General features: G+C 47.4%; 1 protein-coding gene and 1 long non-coding RNA gene across 5 annotated transcripts in view; one reads left to right on the forward strand and one right to left on the reverse strand.

Annotated features, from left to right (window-relative positions):
• Positions 1–19,379, reverse strand: part of LOC118523705 (uncharacterized) — a 71,216-nt gene that overhangs the window by 29,405 nt on the left and 22,432 nt on the right. The window lies entirely within an intron of this gene.
• LOC118523703 (L-amino-acid oxidase-like) lies at positions 10,498–17,756 on the forward strand. Its single transcript, XM_036073451.2, has 7 exons — positions 10,498–10,640; positions 12,326–12,540; positions 12,982–13,094; positions 14,187–14,388; positions 14,909–14,977; positions 15,194–15,330; positions 15,896–17,756. Exons 1-7 carry the CDS (start codon positions 10,541–10,543, stop codon positions 16,719–16,721), a joined length of 1,662 nt encoding a protein of 553 aa, XP_035929344.1. The 5' UTR covers positions 10,498–10,540; the 3' UTR covers positions 16,722–17,756.

Here is a 19,379-nt window from a genome sequence, read left to right on the forward strand (position 1 = left end):
TCAGGGGACTGCCCTGTGGGAGTCTTCCCCTGTACCCCAACCACATCCCCTCACTTCCTCCAGCCCAGCCCGATGAGCTCAGAGATTCAGGGGAGGAGGGAGTTTGGGCCCAGAACTCAGGATGATGAAAATGCGCCTCGTTCAATTCTCTTTCTCAGAACCATGATGCAAATGATAAGCACCCCTTGCTCTGAGCCAAGGCCCTAACTCTCCTCATACTTGTCTTGTACCCTCACTTCAGCTGTGAAGAGGTGTCCACGCAGGTGCCTATCTCCTCACTGGATGGATGAGAAAAACTGAGGCCCAGGCAGGTACAGTGACTTGCCCCAGGTCAGAAGCAATCTAGAATCATGAACAGGACAAAACTCAGGCCACCGTGAGTTTTCAAATGACAGAATTACTTAAAGACTGCCAAGCATGGTCCTACCCTCTGTTTCCCAGAAAATGAAATGTGGCCAGGAAGAGCCGAGGGATTTGGCCAAAACCACAGAGCTAAACAATGGAACAGCCAGCACCGGAACCCTGGTGCCTGCCTCCTGGCCTGGGGCTGTGTCCACAATATCACATGCTTCAGGGCTCCAGTCTAGACTGACGGCTGTACCCGACCTCCAACTGAAATCCTGCTTGCTGTCCCCAGAGCTGGTTGCAGTCGCCAGGGGGGTTGAGGCCAGCCAGGGGTTGGCATGAGAGAGAAGACTGCACTCCAGATGCTTGATTCTGGACCCAGGGGCCCACAGGCCTCAAGGAGCAGAGGGTGGGCTCTTGAGAAGGGGAGGGCCAGGGCGCACAGTGCTAACTACCGGGGCTGTCTAATTGGCCCCAGGCGGAGAATGCCGCTGGGAGGGACCCTGTGGGAATTGGCCCTCATTTGCTAAGACAGGCGCCCCAGAAAGTTTTCTGGGTTTGTGTCTGGGGAAGGAGCTGAAAGGATAGCAGGAGGTGGTGATGATTCTAATTACCAAGATTATCTTACTGGCGCTTTGGGACAGGCTCCCAGCACTTTACAGTTTACAGAGCACTTTTACATGTTTTTGTTTTTTTTTTTTCAGCAGGTCCTCTCAGTACTCCTGTGAGGAAGGTGTTATGGTCCCCATTTTACAGATGATGACAAAGATGGTGACAGACACTTGCTGAGCATTTGTCATAGGCCAGGTCCTCAGGGAGGCATTGATAGTGGTTTTAGTCACTTTGCTGCTGAGTCAAAAGGGGCATTCAAGGTCAGCAGGCCCAGCTCCCCACTCCTCTTCTATAGCCAGGAAAATTAAGCCCAGAGAAGGAAAGTCATTGGCCTGTACGACTTAGTGGAGGAGACTAGAACCCAGACATCCTGCCTCTCAGCCATGGGCCCATTCCATCGTCCCCAACCTTCCTCCCCTGCTCTGTTCTCTGAGAAATTGAAGAATGAGCTGTCCATCTGACCAGCAATAATAAGTCACTCGCAGGGACCCAACCAGGCATCCCCTCAGCATCTTGACTCCTGGGTGTTTACATCCCCCAAGGCTTTGAATCTCGTGTGAGCCAATGGAAGGCCATGCAGACAAGCTACAGGTATAGTAATGATAATAACAGCAAACACAGTGATACTGATGATGGTAATGATAGTAGTAATAGCCAAACCTTATGAGGTATTGCTTCCTGTGTGCCTGGTCCTCTTCTAAATGCTTTACTTACAATAACTCATTTAATATTCAAAATATCCCTATGAAATAGACGGCGTTATCTTCATCATTTTGCAGATGAGGAAACTGAGTCATGGAGATTTAGTAATATGAACTATGTCCTATAGCCACGACCTGACAGTCTAGGTATTAACAAGTGGTATGATGTTAAAAGTTTAACAACTGACTCTCTAGAAAGAAAGGAAGGAAGAAAATACATCAAGTCTGACTTGCAGCCAGGTCAGCCGTGGTGAGTCAAAGTCCAAGTCGCTAAGCCCGTGCCTATCCTCCGTCCTTGCTACCATGGCCACTTTGTTCATGAACCTATTGAGCAGTGATAGTGGTAGTTGGGGAAAGAGGCTGACCGGTATCCACAGAACAGATCATTCTATCCACTTGATTATTAAAATCCTTCTGCTGAGGGCACCCTTTGGTGAGCATTCACACGGGACACAAATATCATCACATTCTTTGTCAGCTGAAAAAGGACTATCCTCAGACCAGCTCTCACCAGTTTTCTTCCAAGTCCCTGGCCATCTAGCCAACTCACTGGCTACTGTCCATTAGTTAATATAGATTCTTACCTCTGGCCATTTTTCCTTCCAGATGAAATGAACCACCAACTACCCTGCTTGATGATCTGCCCCCTAGGAGGATTTCTTTCCACCACGGACTTCAGGGATGTCCCAGAAAGGAGCTCGAGCAGCATAGCTGTCCACATTCAGGTGGTGCCTGTGTATCATGCAGACCCATCTGTAAACTGGGCCTGAGTTTTCTCTTCCTCGTCAATTAATCACAGAGCTCCCCCCACCCCGCAATGAGACCACAGGCATTTGGGCCACTTCCTCGTGCAAATTACTTGTACCTTCAGGAATTGCTGGAGTCCAGTTTCACACATTTCACTTCTATTTGATGATGTAGTGTTACTGTACATGCCAATGTTTGACCTGGTAAGTCAGACAAGATCAAGTTCACAGTGGGAATTTAGGTCACATGGTCACTTGGTGGTTCACGGTCAAGTGTTCAGTCTCTACGAGAGCCCGATGGCAAGCCAAAAGCTGTTTCTCAAAAGGAGAGTAGTTATCCTCAGAGGATAGCAAAGCTTTACTCCAAAATCCTCAGGGTCTGTGTCGTGATTCACCTTTCGTGGCCTGTCAAAGGCTCCAAACAACATCTCTCTCTGCTGCTGACACTTCGAGCACCATCAGATCTGCCGACCCATACGGTTCAAATGGCAGAGCAGCTTGCATCACAGTCTGGACCTGCTTCAGAACCTTATCTTGTCCTGGGCTTCGCCCAAAACTAGAGGCTTTTTAATCCCAATCATCAGTTTAACCCATCCTCAGATTATCTTCTATGCCCTTAGTGCTGCTCCCCCAAGACAGTCATCAAGCAGGGCAGTTTGACCAAATCCCTAGCACTCTGTTTCAAAGAGTGGAGAGAGGGAGAGTTACCCAATTCATTTTATGAATCGAATTTACCCTTGACACCAAAACTAAACAAGGGCAACATAAGAAGAGAAACTCATTGACTAACCCCAAAAATGAATATAAGTGCAAAAATCACAAACAGAGAAGTCGTTTTTTAATAAATTTTTTATTATGTTATGTTAGTCACCATACAGTACATCATTAGTTTTTGATGTAGTGTTCCATGATTTATTGTTTGCGTATAACACCCAGTGCTCCATGCAATACATGCCCTCCCTAATACCCATCACCGGGCTAACCCATCCCCCCAACTCCTTCCCCTCTAAAACCCTCAGTTTGTTTCCCGTAGTCCATAGTCTCTCATGGTTCATCTCTCCCTCTGATTCCCCCCCTTCATTTTTCCCTTCCTTCTCCTAATGTCCTCCATGCTATTCCTTAAGTTCCACAAATAAGTGAAACCATATGATAATTGTCTTTCTCTGCTTGACTTATTTCACTTAGCATAATCTCCTCCAGTTCCATCCATGTCGATGCAAATGGTGGGTATTCATCCTTTCTGATGGCTGAGTGATATTCCATTGTATATATGGACCACATCTTCTTTATCCATTCATCTGTTGAAGGGCTTCTTGGCTCCTTCCACAGTTTGGCTATTGTGGACATTGCTGCTATGAACATTGGGGTGCATGTGGCCCTTCTTTTCACTACATCTGTATCTTTGGGGTAAATACCCAGTAGTGCAATTGCTGGGTCATAGGGTAGCTCTATTTTTAACTTTTTGAGGAACCTCCACACTGTTTTCCAAAGAGGCTGTACCAACTTGCATTCCCACCAACAGCGTAAGAGGGTTCCCCTTTCTCCACAACCTCTCCAACATTTGTTGTTTCTTGACAAATAGAGAAGTCTAAACTCCCTCCTCCTCAATTCTAAAAACAACAACAAAACTCTGAAAACCGGGGGCGCCTGGGTGGCTCAGTCGTTAAACGTCTGCCTTCGGCTCAGGTCATGATCCCAGGGTCCTGGGATCGAGCCCCACATCGGGCTTCCTGCTCAGCGGGAAGCCTGCTTCTCCCTCTCCCACTCCCCCTGCGTGTGTTCCCTCTTTCGCTGTGTCTCTCTCTGTCAAATAAATAAATAAAATCTTTAAAAAAAAAACAAAAACAAAAACTGTGAAAACCAGTTTCTTTCATAACTTATTTAGAGGCAAAACCTGGAAAAGACCGATCTGACCTAACCTGGTTTGAACATTTATACATTTTGGCGCCAAAATATTTAATTACAAGGTGCTGCCCCACCCCCAGCTGTGTTCTGTAAGTTATGATTTGGAGGAGCCTGAGGAGACAGGACAACTAAAAGTGTGTGGTATCCTGGATGATCTTGGAAAAGAGAAAGGACATTTGGTGGGGGTAGGGGGTTAAAGAATAAGGAAATCTAAATAAAGTATAGACTTCAGTTAATAGCTATATATTGGTATTGGTTCATTAATCGCAACAAACGCACCATAATAACATAAGATGCTGACAACAGGGGAAACACATTGTGGGGTGTATGAGAAATCTTTATACTATCTTTGCAATGAAGTTTATTCAAAACAAAACAAAAACAGGGCGCCTGGGTGGCTCAGTTGGTTAAGCGACTGCCTTTGGCTCAGGTCATGATCCTGGAGTCCCGGGATCGAGTCCCACATCGGGCTCCCTGCTCGGCAGGGGGTCTGCTTCTCCCTCTGCCCCTCCCCCCTCTCATGTGCTCTCTCTCTCTCTCATTCTCTCTGTCTCAAATAAATAAATAAAATCTTTAAAAAAAAAAAAAAAAAAAAACAAAAGCAAACCAAAAAAAAGCTCTTCTGACTCCACTTCATCCTGCAACTACCTATCTATTTTTCTGCTGTCCTTTACAGCAAATTTCCTCAAAAAAAAAAAAAAAAAAAAGGCGATATACTCACTGTCCCAAATTCCTCCTCTCTTCCTCTTTTGAATCCACTGTAATCAAGCTCCCGTTTTTAAACCAATTCTCAGTCGTCACTCTCATTGACAGCGTTTATACAACTGATCGCTCCTTCCTTGAAACACTTCCTTCATGTGGATTCCAGGACAGCCCACTTGCTGTATCCCTCCTACCTCTCCAGTGCCCCTTCTCAATCTCTTTTGCAGAGTCTACCTCTTAAAGGTGGTGTGCACCTAGGCTCAGTCATGGAACCTGTTCTCCCCTCTCTCTGCTGAACTCCTTTGCTGTCTTCAAACATGTGCTACCCTTCAGGAAAAGAAAGAACGACTCCAAGGGCAGAGGCAGAGGGGAAAGCAGAAGCGGGAGGGCAGAGCATCAAGCCATAGAGGTTCTTCTTCAGCCTTGAAACCTAATAGGATTTGCCCTCCTGGATCTCACACTTGCTTGGTACCTGTGACACATTTATTTCTTCCACATTCTACTTCTTTTAAGGGGATGCTTACTCTATGTCTGTCCATGATTTTATCTTGAAAGCATATAACTTGTTTTTCAGGTTCCAGTGTCCACGGATGGAAAGGAATTTTGTCCCAGGATGGATCATACCCAGAGTCTTCCCCATACCTGATCTGGATGATTTAGAAAATCATTTGAGCTGACAATATTTAGATGAGATCTTGGATTAAGATGATACTGTCATGTATCGAAACTGTGGGGGATTTGGGGCTAAATATGTTTGGCATGTGAGACAGACATGAATTTGGGGCTGCCAAAAGGTAGACTGTACTGGGCTGAAAAGTGGCTCCCCAAAAGATATGTTCAAGTCTTAACTTCTGGAACCTGTGAATGTGACCTTATTCGGGAAAACAGTCTGTTCAGGTGCAATTAAGTTAAAGATTTTGAGATGAGATCATCCTGGTTTAGGGTGGGACCTAAATCCAATGGTGTCCTTATAAGAGAAGGCAAAGGGAGATTTGAGACACTCAGACACAAAAGAGGAAGACCATGTGAAGGCAGAGATTGGAGGTAGGCAGCCCCAAATATAAGAACACCTGGAGTCACCAAAAGCTGGGGGAGGCAAGAAAGAATCCTTCCCTAGAGCACAAAGGGAAGAACCCAAAAAGCATGGCCCAGGCAACAATTGTGATTGAGGACTTCTAGCCTCTACAACTGTGAGAGAGTAAGTTTCTCTGGCACTAATCTGTTATGGCAGCCCTAGGGAACTGCTAGAAAAGCCAAAATAAGTGAAAATAAGTGCTCAAATACTTGTAAACAAATGTACATAACAGCACTATCCACAATAGTCAAATGGCAGAAACAACCTAAATGTCCATCAAACGATGAACGGATCAATGAAATATAGTATATATACACAACAGAATATTGTTCAGCTATAAAAAGGAATGAAGTAAAGATACATGCTACATGTGGATTAACCTCCAAAACATTATGTTAAGTAAAAGAAGACAAACACAACAAGTCACATATAGTATGATTCCATTTATATGAAATATCCAGAATCGATAAATCCTTAGACAAAGAAAGAAAATTGCTGGCGATCAGGAAATGCAGGGAGGGAGGAATGAGGAGTGGCTGCTTAATGGGTACAAGGTTGTCCTTTGGGGTGATGGAAATGTTTGGGACTGGATACAAGTGGCACTTGTACAATATTGTGAATGTGTGATGAATACATAGTGAATGTGCCACTGAAATGTACATGCTAAAATAATTTCATGTTCCATGAACTTCACCTCAATAAGAAGCTGTTCTTTAAAAACAAAAGTACAAAAATCATACTCTGAAAACTGCAAAACGTTGTTGAAGTAAGTAAAGACTATCTAAATAAATGGAAAAACACCCTGCATTTATGGATCAGAAGACAATATTGTTAAAATGGCAATACTTTTCAAATTGATCTACAGGTTCAGTGAAATCCCTACCAGAATCTCAGCTGACTTCTTTGTAGAAATTGACAAAATTCATATGGAAATTCAAGGGACTTGGAATAATGAAAACAATTTTGAAAAAGAAAAACAAGGTAGGAAGACACACTTCCCAGTTTAAAAACTTACTATAAAATGTTCATCAAGACAGTATGAAAGTCCAGAGGTAAAACCACGAGTCCATGCTCAACTGCTTTTTGACAACAATGTCAAAATCTCTCAGTGGGGGAAAGACTAGTCTTTGGTGCTGGGACAACTGGATACTCTCATGCAAAAGAATGAAGTTGGACCCAAACCTCACCCCATATACAAAAACTAACTCAAAATGGACCAATGACCAAAATATAAGAGTTTAAAATTAAAAGCCATTAAGAGGGGTGCCTAAGTGGCTCAGCTGGTTAAGCATCTGCCTTCAGCTCAGGTCATGATCCCAGTCCTGGGATCGAGCCCCGCATCGGGTTCCCTGCCCAGCAGGAATCTGCTTCTCCCTCTCCCTCTGCCCCCGCTCCTGTACTCTCTCAGAGTCCTGGGATCAAGGCCCATGTTGGGCTCTGCGCTCAGTGGGGAGTCTGCTTGTCCCTCTCCCCCCGCTCGTGCTTGCGTTCTCTCTCTCAAATAAATAAATACTTTTTTAAAAAAATGTAAAAATTAAAAAATAAAAACCCATTAGGAGAAAACATAGGGGTAAATATTCATAACCTTGGATTTGACAATAGGATTTTAGATATGATACTCAAAGCACAAGCAATAAAAGGAAAAATAGATAATGTGAGCCTCATCAAAATTTTAAAATTCCATGCTTCAAAAGCCATCATCAAGAAAGTGAAAACCTGGGCACCTGCGTGGCTCAGTTTGTTAAACAACTGCCTTCGGCTCAGGTCATGATCCTGGAGTCCCGGGATCGAGTCCCACATCAGGGTCCCTGCTCAGTAGGGAGTCTGCTTCTCCCTCTGACCCTCCCCCCTCTCATGCTCTCTCTCTCAAATAAATAAATAAATAATCTTTAAAAAAAAAAAAAAAAGAAAGAAAGTGAAAACCTGGGGCACCTGGGTGGCTCAGTTGGGTCAGCATCTGCCTTCCCCTCAGGTCACGATCCCAGAGTCCTGGGATTGAGGCCCATGTTGGGCTCTGTGCTCGGTGGGGAGTCTGCTTGTCCCTCTCCCCCCGCTCGTGCTTTCGCTCTCTCTCTCTCTCTCTCTCTCAAATAAATAAATAAAATCTTAAAAAAAAAAAAAAGCAAGTGAAAACCTATAGAATGGGAGAAAATATTTACTAATATATGTGCATATATCTGGCAAGAGATTTGTATCTGCAGTGTATAAAGAATTCTTACAACCCAATAATAAAGAGACAAATAACCAAATGTAAAAATAAGCAAAGGATCTGAATACACATTTCTCCAAAGAAGATATATGAATGTTCATTATGCACATGAAAAGATGTTTAACATCATTAGTCATAAGGGAAATACAAATAAAAAAACACAATGAGATACCACTTCACACCCACTGGGATGGCTATAATCAAAAACAGATAGTAACAAGTATTGTCAAAGATGGGGAGAACCTGGAGCTCTCATTTGTTGCTAGTGGGAAAATAAAATGGTGCAGCCTCTTTGTAAACCAGTCTGGCAATTCCTCAAAAGGTTAAACATAGAGTTAACACGCAACCCAGTAATTCCATTCCAAAATATATACTTAAGAGAAATGAAACTCTATGTCCACATAAAATCTTACAAAAGAATGTTTAGAGCAGCATTGTTTATAGTAGCCAAAAAGTGGGAAAAACCCAAGTGGCTATTAAGTGATAAATGGATCAACAAATATGGTATAAATGAAATATTATTCAGTCATAAATGGAATATTATTTGGTCATAAAAAGGAATGAAGTACTGATGCATGTTACAACATGGGTAAATCTTGAATACATTATACAAGCAAAAGGAGCCAGTCACAAAATACTATATATTGTATGATGCCATTCATAGGAAATGTCCAGAACAGGCAAATCCATAGAGACAGAAAGCAGAATAGTAGTTGCCTAGGGCTGGGAGGACAAGCAGAATGGGCAGTGATCGTTAACAGGTACCGTATTTCTTTTTGGGATAATGAAAATGTTTTAAAATTGGTCCTGGTGGGGGAACCGCTTCTCCTTCTCCCTCTGCCTGCCACTCTGCTTACTTGTGCTCTCTCTCTCTATCTCTCTGTCTAATAAATAAATAAAATCTTTTTAAAAAATTGATCATGGTGATAGTAGCACAACTCTGTAAAGACACTAAAAACCATTGAATTACTCACTTTCAATGGAAGAAATGTAAGGTCTGTGAATTATATCTCAATAAAGCTATTACAAAAAAATAAAGGGAAGTAGAGAGAAAGAGTCCTTGCTCTGTGCCTAAAACCCAGCTATTCACACTGTAACCCCCGTGTGTTATTTTCTTTGGTTCTTCCGGCCACCTTGTGGTGGAGAAATTACCTCCCTTTGAAAGATATTATGATTGTGTGTGATCTGGTATCAAATCAGACCTTATCTCCAAAGAGAAAAAGGAAGTCAGTTTAGATGCCTATAGAGTGCAAAGTGCTGTGCCAAGCTCGTCACATACATCATCTCATTTAATCCTGAGGCACCCTATAAAGAAAGTGTTATAGCATCATTTTACAGGTAAAGAAATCCAGGCTCAGAGAGGTATAAGCCTTATGCCCTAAGACACACAGCATTGACATAATAAAGCAAGATTTGAACCCAGTTCTGTCGGACTCCATTGCTGGTATCCTTTCCCCTACGCCACCCCTGGTAACCAGGATCTGAGTCCCGTGCCCCCGATGCCAAGTGCTCCTACCTGCCTTCCTCCCCAGCCCCATGCTGCTAGATTGGTGCGTGCTTCCTGTCCACTTCTCTCACCAGCCAGCCTGTCCCCACCCACACTGTATACAGAGAGAACAAAGAGCTAGCCTTGGTGTCACAGCCAGCTGGCTTGATTCCCCAGAAGAAGGAATTCCAGTGCCAGAGAAGCCAGCCTGTGTCTACGGAAGCCCCAGAGGACCCAGAGGAAGAGGGGCAAAAAAACACTCCCCCACTGCAAATGGGCCAGGCCAGAGATGTCTGCCCAGCCTGCTGAGGGAGCCCCTGAAAAGGGCAGGACCGGCACAGTCCTCCATGGGAGCTCCTGGCCAGAAGCCCCACCTCGGACAGACTAACAGTAGAACAGAAGGCTCACGGTGAGACAGCAGTAGAACTAGACGTTCTCTGCTGGGAGCAGTCGGGAACTTTGACCTGGGCCAGGATCCCGGACGCTGGCCTTCCAAAGCAGCCCAGACACTTAGCCTCAGTCCTCACCCATTTCCTGGGAGATGGTTCCAGCAGGTTTGGGATGGCCCACGGCTCCCACAACCCCGCCTCCCCACTGGTACCCAGGGGCTGGGGACTGAGCTGGGAGAAGGGGTTTTCCCTCAGAAGGGAGATGGGCCAGGAGGAAGATGAGGCCAGGGATCGTCTGAGTCACCATGGTCTTTTCACCAGGAGGGCAAGGCTTCTCTGCTTGGCCCAGCCCTGGGGGCAGGCTGGTGGGATGCGGCCAGCCACTGCTGGGGTGGAGCTGGCTCCTCATAAGGAGGGGGAGAGCTGCCCCAGACTCAGTAGGAGCTGCAGGGCCACGGCCAAGATGAGGGGTAAGTGGGGTGCCTCCTCTAAATCTGAGAGTGAGGCACCTGAGGGAGGAAACAGGGCAAGGAGCTAGATGGAGGGAGGGGGTTGAGATGGGCTGGAGGGAGAGTCTGGGCATAGGGCCATGCAAAAGGAAAAACAGAGGGACTGAGACAGGACAGGGCTAGATCGGGGGCTGCACATAGGTCCAGGTGTTGAAAGGGAGTCAAGAGAATGTGTCCAGGTCAGGATAATGAGTCTGGGGGTTGGGCCCATTCACGGGGAAGGACATGGGGCCTGAGACAGGAATGGTGGTAGCTCAGGGAGATGGGAGAGTTTGTCAGGGGCAAGAATGGATTTGGGAGGTTGAGGTAGGCCTGGAAGGTGGGGAGAGGGGGTGAGGGTTGGGGATCTCTGCCACGGTGCATGGTCACCCTCTCTTCTTTTCTGAGGAGTCACCCCTGCAGAAGGTTCTCCCAGCATTTGGAAGGGCCTGCACTGGGAGCCAGCTGGGTCTCCTGCCCCTCCTCAGTGGGTGGCCCCTGGAGATCCCTTTCCTTCAGTGCGCCTCGGGTGGCCGGCATGGACAAAGGCTGGACTAAGGGGGTTCTCACCCACCCCCAAATCCTATAGGGCTGGTGCAAGGGGGTACAGTGCGTCACAGCTCCTGGCTGTTCCCCGTCAGAGCAGGTGACACCCAGGAAGCCACACAGCCTCTTGTTGCAGACTCCCAGGTGAATCTCTTTGTGCATCAGAGCAGTTCATTGTGGAGACGAAAACCACGTCACTCTGGACTCATTGCGTGTTACGTATTAACTACGGTTTCCCGTCTTGGCTGCCCATGAGGAAAGCTGGAGGGATGTGAAAGAATACTGTGAGGCTGGAGAAGAGCAGTGGGCCTGCCAAGGTCCCATGGGGCACTGGCGACACCACTAAGAAACTGATCACAGCTCCCCCCGAAGAGAAGCGAGCCTCACAGACTCTTGCTTTCACACACCCATGCCCTCATTGGCATGGCATTGGCATTGAGAATGCACACATTCTCAAAGGACACAGACACCCTCTGGCTCTGCCACCCAACCTCACGCTCAAACACACTCACAGAATCACACACAAGAACACCGGCAACCACTTTCCTTCTCAAACTCCAGCAAATGCATGCATGTCACGCTCACTCTTCGGACCCAGGCCACACACACCCACCTCGCTGTCCCATACAGATTCATCCACACATTTGCTCAGGGGCCCACACCATGCCACAGACACACCCCCTCCCATGAAATCACAGATGATGCACAGTCTTACAGGGCAACAATCACAAACTCATGATCGCTGCAACTTACATCACAGACAGGCTCACACACACACACACACACACTCACCATCAGAAGCAGGCATATTCACAGTCAGAGCTGACCCTGGACACACTCATGAGTTTCCAATCACGTGCACACACATGAACACACGCATTCACGTTTACCATCGCACAACTAACACCAGCACAGTTCACACATACATCCGTACCCCACATAACACAATCGCCCCCACATAGACACAATCAGAAACGCACATGTTTACAACCCCACACTTGACAGATACTGTTTCACCGCACCACCCCTGCTCGTTCACACGGCCACGCTCCTCCTGGGTAGGGCAGCACATAGAGCCTGGGCTCCAGAAAGACAGCCCCCAATTCCCTTCTCCGCCACAGGAATCCTGATCCTGGGGCTCCTATTGGCTACTCCCAGCTGCCTTGGCTACTTGGAGGACCTGGCCAAGTGCCTTCAGGACCCCGAATATGAGTCCAGTCTTGTCACGGCGCAGGAGGGACTCCACACCTCCCCAGTGCCCAAGCGCGTGGTAGTAGTGGGAGCTGGTATGTCAGGCCTGGCGGCGGCCAAGGCCCTCCAGGATGCTGGCCACCAGGTGAGCAGATCTTGGAGGGGTTTCAATCCTTTGCCTCCAGTTTGCTTTCTTGGGCGGGAAAAGGAAAAGAGAGAAGATACAGCCAGCTCTTAGATGGCTGCTCATAACTGGCTGGGTCTCTTAGCCCTTAGTTATGGTTCCTCAAAACTCCAGGCTCCCCCAAGACTTGACCCTAGCTGCACTTGTGTTCTCATGGAAGCAAAGTGGACAAGAGTTGTGTTAACAAGAAAAGGCCAAGAGGCACTCGGTCCCCCATGGAGCATTCTGCCCCACTTACATTACTCAGGACCCTCCCCGCCTCCATCTGGTTATTCTGCACATTCAAGGAACCTACTGCTGGGAATTCTGGACTACAGCCTGTGGCGGGATGGAGATGGGTGTACGGGGTGGGAGAAGGGAAAGCATGATGCTGAGAACAACAGCAGGTCCTCTGGACCCCAGGTAACCATCCTGGAAGCCAGCCACCACATCGGGGGTCGAGTCAGCACATTCAGGAACGAGCAGGAGGGCTGGTACCATGAACTGGGGCCCATGCGACTCCCAAAGTCCCATAGGTAAGTCCCAGGGAAGGAATGGGCAAAGGGCAAGCAAGAGGAATTAGGTGGTGGGGAGGGGGAAGGACAGGGGCCCTTGCTGCTACAGTGTCAGAGTTTCTCAGATCCACTGTCTCATGTGGTTCAATCCTGCAAGTTGGGACCAACACTGGTCTCCCATTTGACAGGGAAGACCGAGGTTCAGAGCCCAGGGTCACACAGAAAGTGGTAGGTCCCAGACTAATAATAATAGTTACCATTAATTCATCAAATGGTGTACTTCAAATATGGACAGCTTCTTATATGTCAATTATACCCCATTAGGCTACAAAATAATAATAATAATCCTATCAGCTGACATTTGTTGAGCACCTCTATGTGCCAAGTGCCGTGCTGAATGCCACATGTGCATTATTTCATCTGATCCTCTTATTTTTCCCAGTTACAAATCAAAAAACTGGGCTCAGAGATATTAAGTGACTCATCCAAGGTTCTCCTAGGAGAAAGTGACAGAGCTCCTCTTCAAAATCAAGGAGGCAACTGGCCCAAAAACATACACTCAACCCCTACGCTCTAACTGGCTCCTGGAACAGAACCCAGCCGCTGGTTCTGAGGCTTCTAAGACAAAAGAGATCCTTCGCCCAGTGTCCCACAGACCTCCAAAAATATGATTACTTTTTTGCCTTAAGTGTAAACTGAACCCAAGTCTTCCCTCCAAACACCACCAAAAACAAAAACAAAAACAAAAGGAACCAGCCCAAACTAGGAGTCTTTAGATTTGGTCTCACCTTCCTTAGAAATGGAAGATGGGATTTCAAATACTGTCTGAAACTAAAGGCCTTGGTCTCTACTTAAGTCCTGTACTCAGGGATTTCTTACAGGGCTTTCCTTGGGTGATGGGTAAACTCTGTCCTCACGATCTTCCTTGGGGCAAAAACAGAAGGAAAAGAATTAATACCACAACATGAGGAAGCAGAGTTAGAGTTGAAAAACAGTCCGAGCTCCCTGGGCACATGAAGAAACTCGTTTCCCTAGAAATGGCCTCTATAGTCAAGCCAGCAGGAACGAGGTGTCACTGGGAGAGGTGCCATGTTACACCTGTATCTGCTCCAGGCTGGTTCATACCTACATCAAGAAGCTTGGCCTGAAGCTGAACAAGTTCATATCATATGATGGCAACACCTGGTACCTCATCAAAGGACAACGCTATCGCTCCAGGGAGGTCCAGGACAATCCAGAGGTCCTGGGCTATTCCGTGAGCCCAACGGAGAAGGGCAAAAGCCCTACAAATCTCTTCTACCAGTCCATTGCCAAGGTGCCTACTGCCTCACCCCTCCCAGGGTCGGGAAAGAACAAGTTCTGGCCCCAGGTCACCTGGCAAGTTAGTGGATAGACCCAAGTGGCCTGGTTCCCATTCCAGCACCCTTGTGATTGGTCTCTCCTCTAATGTCCCCTAAGAATGTTGCCACCCTGTCCCTAGTGCCCAGCCCCATCTCTTTCCCTGTCCCTGGTGGTCTAATGGCTTACTGCTTGATGGTGACAGTGGAAGGAAGGGGAATCACCAGATAACCCAGTCCTCGGTAGCGAATCAATCTTCCTGGATTGCAGTGAATGTCTTCCCCTTAAATTTCAGTCTCCAAAGGTCCTTCAATGAAAGGGAGACTTAGGAGGAAAAAGGAACATTTAGGAGCTCTTGGAAGCATCCTTCCCCTGGTCTTTCCATTCCCCACCGCCTTGTTCCTCCCCTCTTTAAAGGGACATCCAGAGAAGGCAGGAGTCCTGCCACTGGCTCTGTGGCTTTAATCTCAGCTCTTCCCCTTTCTCCCCTTTTGCAGCTCAAAGAAAATCTGAACAACTTCAACTGCAGCCACCTGTTGTCCTTTTATGATTCTTACTCCACCAAGGTATGTGAGGCACAGAAGTCCCAGGATAAGGGTGGAAGGGGTCTGTGCTCAGCCTAGCCCCCTGGGGTTGTCCCCTGATGACAAGGACCTTCTCTTCCCGCTACCAAAGTCTTCACTTTCCTGGAGTCCAGTCTTGCCCCTTGCCTGCCCTAGGCCCCTGCTGAAGCCCCTTCCTACATGCGGGGCCCTCCATCTGGAGCTTCTACCTCTCCACAGGCTTACTTGGTGAAGGAAGGGATGCTGAGCGAAGGAGCAGTAAAGATGATCGGGACTGTGATGAATGAGGATTCTGGATACTATAAGTCCTTCCTAGAGTCCCTGTGGGATAGCTTCATCTTCTCCCAAAGTAACAAGTAAGGCCAACTGGGACCAGGGATGGAATCTGCTCCTCCTCCACCTCTCAGAGCAGAGAAATGGAACTTTGATTACTGGGTAGTCACTATGTGCCAGGCACAGTGATAAGCACTTTCCAAAAAATTGTCCCATTGAATCACCTGGAAGGTTGGTACTATTATTCAGAGCCATTTTACAGGTGAGGATGCTGAGGCTCAGCGGAATTCTATAATTTACCCAAGGTCACATAATGGGTGAAAGCTGGAGCCAGAATCCAAACCCAGGTCTGTGGGACTCATCCTGGGACACAGGACTGTATGGTAGCTGAATCCATGGGCTGTGGGTCTAGACTGTGGGTGTCATCCTGGGACAGTCCCTCTCCACCAGGTAACAGTTTCCCAAAGTATAAAATTAAACAATGATCCCTCTCTCACAGAGACTAGCTAAGGAGATGTATATGAAGCATCCAGCACAGGCTGCAGGAAGCTAGTTTCCTTGCTTTTCAGACCAGGAAGGCTGTCAGCAACTCAGCAAAGGGGCCCAGTGCCCCCACACTCCCCCTCTGCCCTCCCCTCACCCCTGCAGCTTTTCCGAGATCACCGGTGGCTTCGACCAGCTCCCCAAAGCCCTCAGCGCTAGCCTGAAGCCTGGCACCATCCGCCTGGGCTCCAACGTGGAGACGGTAGTGAGGGATGGGCCTGAGGTCCGGGTCTCCTACCAGCTGGGCAAGTCCAGGTGGGCGCTGAACACCCTCACCGCGGACTTTGTCATCATCACGGCCTCAGCCAAGGCCACGCGCCTCATCACCTTTAAGCCACCGCTCTCCCCAGACAAGACGGAAGCACTCCGCTTGGTGCATTACACCAGTGCCACCAAGGTGATCCTGGCCTGTGAGGAGCCCTTCTGGGAGCGGGATGGCATCCGGGGTGGGGTCTCTGTCACCGACAGGCCCTCGCGCTACATCTACTACCCCAGCCACAGCTTCCCCAGTGGCAAGAGCATCCTGCTGGCCTCTTACACCGTGGACGATGACTCTCTCTTCTTCACATCCATGACGCACGAGCAGTTGGAGGATGTGGTCCTGGAGGACCTGGCGGCCGTGCACCAGATACCCAAGGAGGAGGTGCGGCGCATGTGCCCCTCCTCCGTGGCTAAGCGCTGGTCTCTAGACCCCCTCACCATGGGTGCCTTCACTGAGTTCACACCCTACCAGTTTATCGACTATTCACAGGAGCTCTTCAAGCCCGAGGGCCGCATCCACTTTGCAGGCGAGCACACCAGCCTGCCCCATGGCTGGATAGACACTGCTATCAATTCCGGCCTGCAAGCGGCCAGGAATATCCAGGCTGCTGTGGATGAGGAGGCCACAGGAGAGGAGAAGACATCCACTCACACCCAGAACCATTTCTAACCTAGAGAGAAACCCCTGAGGGAATCTGGCAGGAAAAGGGCTGGGAGGTGGGAGTTGGAGGCAGAGACCCAGGAGAGAGGTCACCGTTAGTCCCCCTGGCCCACAAGCAAGAATCTAAAAATGCGGAAGAATCAGCTGTCAAGTCCACAAAGAATCACTCCCTTTCCTGCTTCTCTCCCCTGCCAGGCCTTGAGGAGGGAAGCAACTGAGTCAACATAGATGGAGGGTAGGAACAAATCAAGGATGGTGAGCACTAGAATCAGCCTTTAGCTTGGATTGTCTCCTGCTGCGTAATCGTAACAAGCAAAAGAGAAAAGCTCCAACAGTGCCCTAATTTCTGTCATATACAACCAGAAGCTTCCAAAGGAACAGACAAACCCCAAACCATAGCAATGTTAAACCACAGATTAGCCACACACAAACCCACAGAGCATATAAACCCCATCATTGCGTGCCTGAGCTGGGAGCCTCACATCTTGGCCCAACATGAAATCTAGATGGATGGGAGAGATAAGGGTTCTTCTCTGTTCTTTTTGAGCTTGCAAGAGCAGGAACTTGGCTTCCTAGAGACACCTCCTGGCCCATAGACTTTTCCTTTTCACTCTTACCTCCCCATCACCAACCAGACCCCCCACACACACCTCTGCCTGTCCATCCCACACATCCCCCGGGGAGGACACAAAGCTCCATTCTCCACACTTCCACTCTGCTCTTCTTTAGCAGAAGAGCCCTGTCCTTCCAGACCCAACTAACTTATTCCTCCTCCCCGAATCCTCTCTTAACAGCCGCACCCAAACCCCAGGGATCTTTCTCTCTTTCTTAAACCTCCACCCTTCCTCCCTAGAGTCCCAAATGTTTGGACTGTGGATCTTCCCATGTTATTATGTAATTACTTTGTGAGGGCATATTATCTGCCCATCTACACTGAGAGCCCCAAGGGCTGGGATCATATCATGTATGCTTCGGTTAATTTTCCCCCATAAACAATATATGCTATTTCCCTCACCCTCTCAATAAATATTCATTTTGCATCTACCATGTGTCAGGCAATGTGCTGAGTGCCAAGTACAAAGAATAAGCTGCATTATTCAATTGAATCAAACCTCCAACCCTACCTGTGTCCCCATACCTCCAATGATCAGCTTCCAAATATGGCTCATTTTTTATCCCAATTTCTTGGGTATTTGGGTCCAATCATGCAAAAGAAAGAAGTAAATAAAAGGGTAAACTCTTTCCCTGGAGAACATTCCTACCAGGGTGACCCTGGAAGACTCTGAAGACCAGCATGATGCAGGGAGTGCTATGTCTTGAGACTGGCATATTGCATAGAAGGAAAGGAATAGAGAAAGGAAACTCACATTTTCTTACTGCATTTTGGTCTCTTGTTAAAATCCCAGCTGGCTTTATTCCAGTTTTTCACTCACCTCTATATTAGTCAGGACTTTTTCAGTTACAAGTGCTGGAAACCAAACTCAGACTAGCTTAAAGGAAATGAAATGTTTTAGCTCACATATCTGGAAAGTCCAGGGTGAAGCTCACTTCATCCAGGCTGATTGGGTTTAGGAATTAATGAATTGTCATTAAGGTTCTCTCTCTTTCCACCTCTTGACCCTTAGCTAACTTAGCTTCTGTATTGAGTTAAATAGTGTCCCCCAAAATTCATATCCACCCCCAAACCTATGAATGTGACCTTATTTGGAAATAGGGTCTTAGCAGATTTAATCAAGTTAAGATGAGGTCATACTGCAGTAGGGTGGACCCTAATCCAATGACTAGTATCCTGATAAGAAGAGCGAAATTTGGACAGAGACATACACAGAAGGAAGACGGCCACGTGAGGATGGAGGCAGGTGGGAGTGATGCATCTACAAACCAAGGAATGCAAACGACTGCCAGATACCTCCAAAAGCCAGGAGAGAGGCATGGAACAGATTCTTCCTCAGAACCCCCAGAAGGAACCAACCCTGATGACACCTTGATTTTGAACTTCTTTGAGTACTGCGAGAAAATAAATTTTTGCTGGTTTAAGCCATCTAATTGTGCAGTGATTTGTTATAGCAGCCCTAGGAAACTAATACAGCTTCCTTCCTTCTTCTGGCAAGGAACACAGTCAGAAGCAACTCCAAGGTTATATCTTCATAGGTTGTCATCCAAGGGGAAAGAAAGAACTCTTCTCTCCCAATGCATTTTTTTTAATATTGTCACACTCCCCGTCCACCTGATGGATCAGGCGCCCACCCCTTGGAATAGAAAGCAGGTCTTGTGACTGGCAGCCCCAGCCACCAGTGGAAGGGGAGAAAGGACCATCTCTTAAGAAGAGTATTTGGGGCAGATAAAAACAACAGATGTACACTGCTAACAGCAACACCTCCAGACCCCAGGGTTGGGCTAAAGGATGCTGCAGACAGCCATGCTAGATAAAGAACCAGACCACCTCCTTTGTTTTAGAGATCTTGGTTGAGTTTGATAACTGACCCTTTGGGCCACTTTTCTTTTATCTTCCTGAGCTTTAAATTCCTGCTCTTATGTTTTAAATTCACCAAAAAAAAGAGCATGTCTATAAAACCCTAGGTCCCCCACCCTCTACCCCAGTAAAAACAGAACCCCAGGCCCATGTGTTCCCTTTACCTGCAACTTTCCTGTGTAGCCTCAGGTGTG

This window comes from Halichoerus grypus, chromosome 5 (genome assembly GCF_964656455.1).
Source record: "Halichoerus grypus chromosome 5, mHalGry1.hap1.1, whole genome shotgun sequence".
NCBI classification, from domain to species: Eukaryota; Metazoa; Chordata; class Mammalia; order Carnivora; family Phocidae; genus Halichoerus; species Halichoerus grypus.